Here is a 1,587-nt window from a genome sequence, read left to right as displayed (position 1 = left end):
TATAGGACATGGTTTTGCGCGGTATAGCGTGCCGTTCAGACTGGAGTCTACCGCATTTTGAGAAAATGCTGTACGACCAAGCCCAGTTGCTAGGTGTTTACGCTGATGCCTTCGATTCTACACACGACCCGGAGCTTCTGGGAGCTATGTATGACGTTGCGGCTTATATCACGAGTCCTCCAGTACTCTCGCCAACAGGTGGTTTCCATTCATCGGAAGATGCGGACAGCCTGCCTACCCCGAGCGACACTGACAAGAGAGAAGGCGCCTTTTACGTATGGACACATAAGGAATTCAAACAGATTCTCGGCCAACGGGATGCGGACGTATGTGCCCGTCACTGGGGTGTTCTGCCAGATGGAAACGTTGAGCGAGTAAATGATCCACATGATGAGTTCATCAATCAAAATGTCCTCAACATACAGACTACACCTGGAAAACTCGCAAAGGAGTTCGGATTAAGTGAGGAGGAAGTTGTCAGAATCATCAAGGCATCCACAGAGAAGTTACGGGAATATCGGGAAAGCAAACGGGTACGTCCCGCGCTGGATGATAAGATTATCGTAGCATGGAATGGGCTCGCCATTGGCGCGCTGGCCAAATGCAGTGTTGTCCTCGATAATGTGGATAGAATCAAGGCACAGGAGTTCAGGCTGGCTGCAGAAAATGCAGCGAAGTTTATCAGGCAGAGCCTCTTCGATCCTGCATCCGGTCAACTCTGGCGTATATACCGTGGTGATGAGAGGGGGGATACCCCCGGCTTCGCGGACGATTATGCATATCTCATCTCTGGACTTATTGATCTCTACGAAGCGACGTTCGATGACAGTTATTTACAATTCGCGGAGCAGTTGCAACGTAAGTCAGAATTACCACCCCCGAGAATCTTTTTCGTATCCAACTTTGCATCATCTAACTATCTCAGAATACCTGAACATATACTTCCTCGCCCCCGGTCCAGCCGCAACCACATCGCCAACAACGACCACATCCACATCCACATCCATCGACACCACAACACCCCACTCCTCTTCTGCAGGTTATTACACCACCCCTTCGACCCTCCACCAAACCCCCACACATCCAGCCCCTCTCTTCCGTCTCAAAGCCGGCACAGATGCCTCGACGCCATCACCCAACGGCGTCATCGCTCGAAATCTCCTCCGCCTCTCCACCCTCCTCGAAGACGACACTTACAGGCGCCTGGCACGAGACACCGTCAGCGCCTTCGCTGTGGAGATCATGCAGCACCCATTCCTCTTCGTCGGGTTGCTGGATGCCGTTGTCGGGCTGGAAGTGGGGGTTAAAGGGGTTGTGGGAGTTATTGGGCAGAATGACGATGTGGGACTTGGCTCATCGGCTATCGATGGAGGGGTGGGTGAGGCTGAGAGGGAAGCGGCGCGTGAAGGTGATGCTGGTGTGGAAAATGTGGAGGAAGGGTTAAGGATGGCGACAGGGGCATCTCCTCTTGCAGCACGCGAAGCGGTCATTCGAAGAGCACGCGCGGAGGCGGGGTCCGCAGTGTCCACTTCCACGGCGGTGGTTTCTATCATCGATGTACGCACCACCGGCGATGCCACTGTGTCC

The 1,587-nt window shown here is 53.6% G+C and overlaps 1 protein-coding gene across 1 annotated transcript; it reads left to right on the top strand.

Moving 5' to 3' along the window:
• Positions 1 to 65: 65 nt before the first annotated feature.
• On the top strand, positions 66 to 1,444 carry HCAG_01727 (conserved hypothetical protein; the record flags this gene model as incomplete). The annotated part of the gene is made up of 3 exons (XM_001544630.1): positions 66 to 858; positions 962 to 1,374; positions 1,409 to 1,444. The coding sequence occupies 3 exons, from the start codon at positions 66 to 68 to the stop codon at positions 1,442 to 1,444; spliced, it is 1,242 nt and encodes a 413-aa protein (XP_001544680.1).
• Between the last annotated feature and the right edge of the window lie 143 nt (positions 1,445 to 1,587).

The sequence above is a fragment of the Histoplasma capsulatum genome, genomic scaffold (assembly GCF_000149585.1).
Source record: "Histoplasma capsulatum NAm1 scaffold_1 genomic scaffold, whole genome shotgun sequence".
NCBI classification, from domain to species: domain Eukaryota; kingdom Fungi; phylum Ascomycota; class Eurotiomycetes; order Onygenales; family Ajellomycetaceae; genus Histoplasma; species Histoplasma mississippiense.
This window is presented reverse-complemented; position numbering and strand designations above follow the sequence as displayed.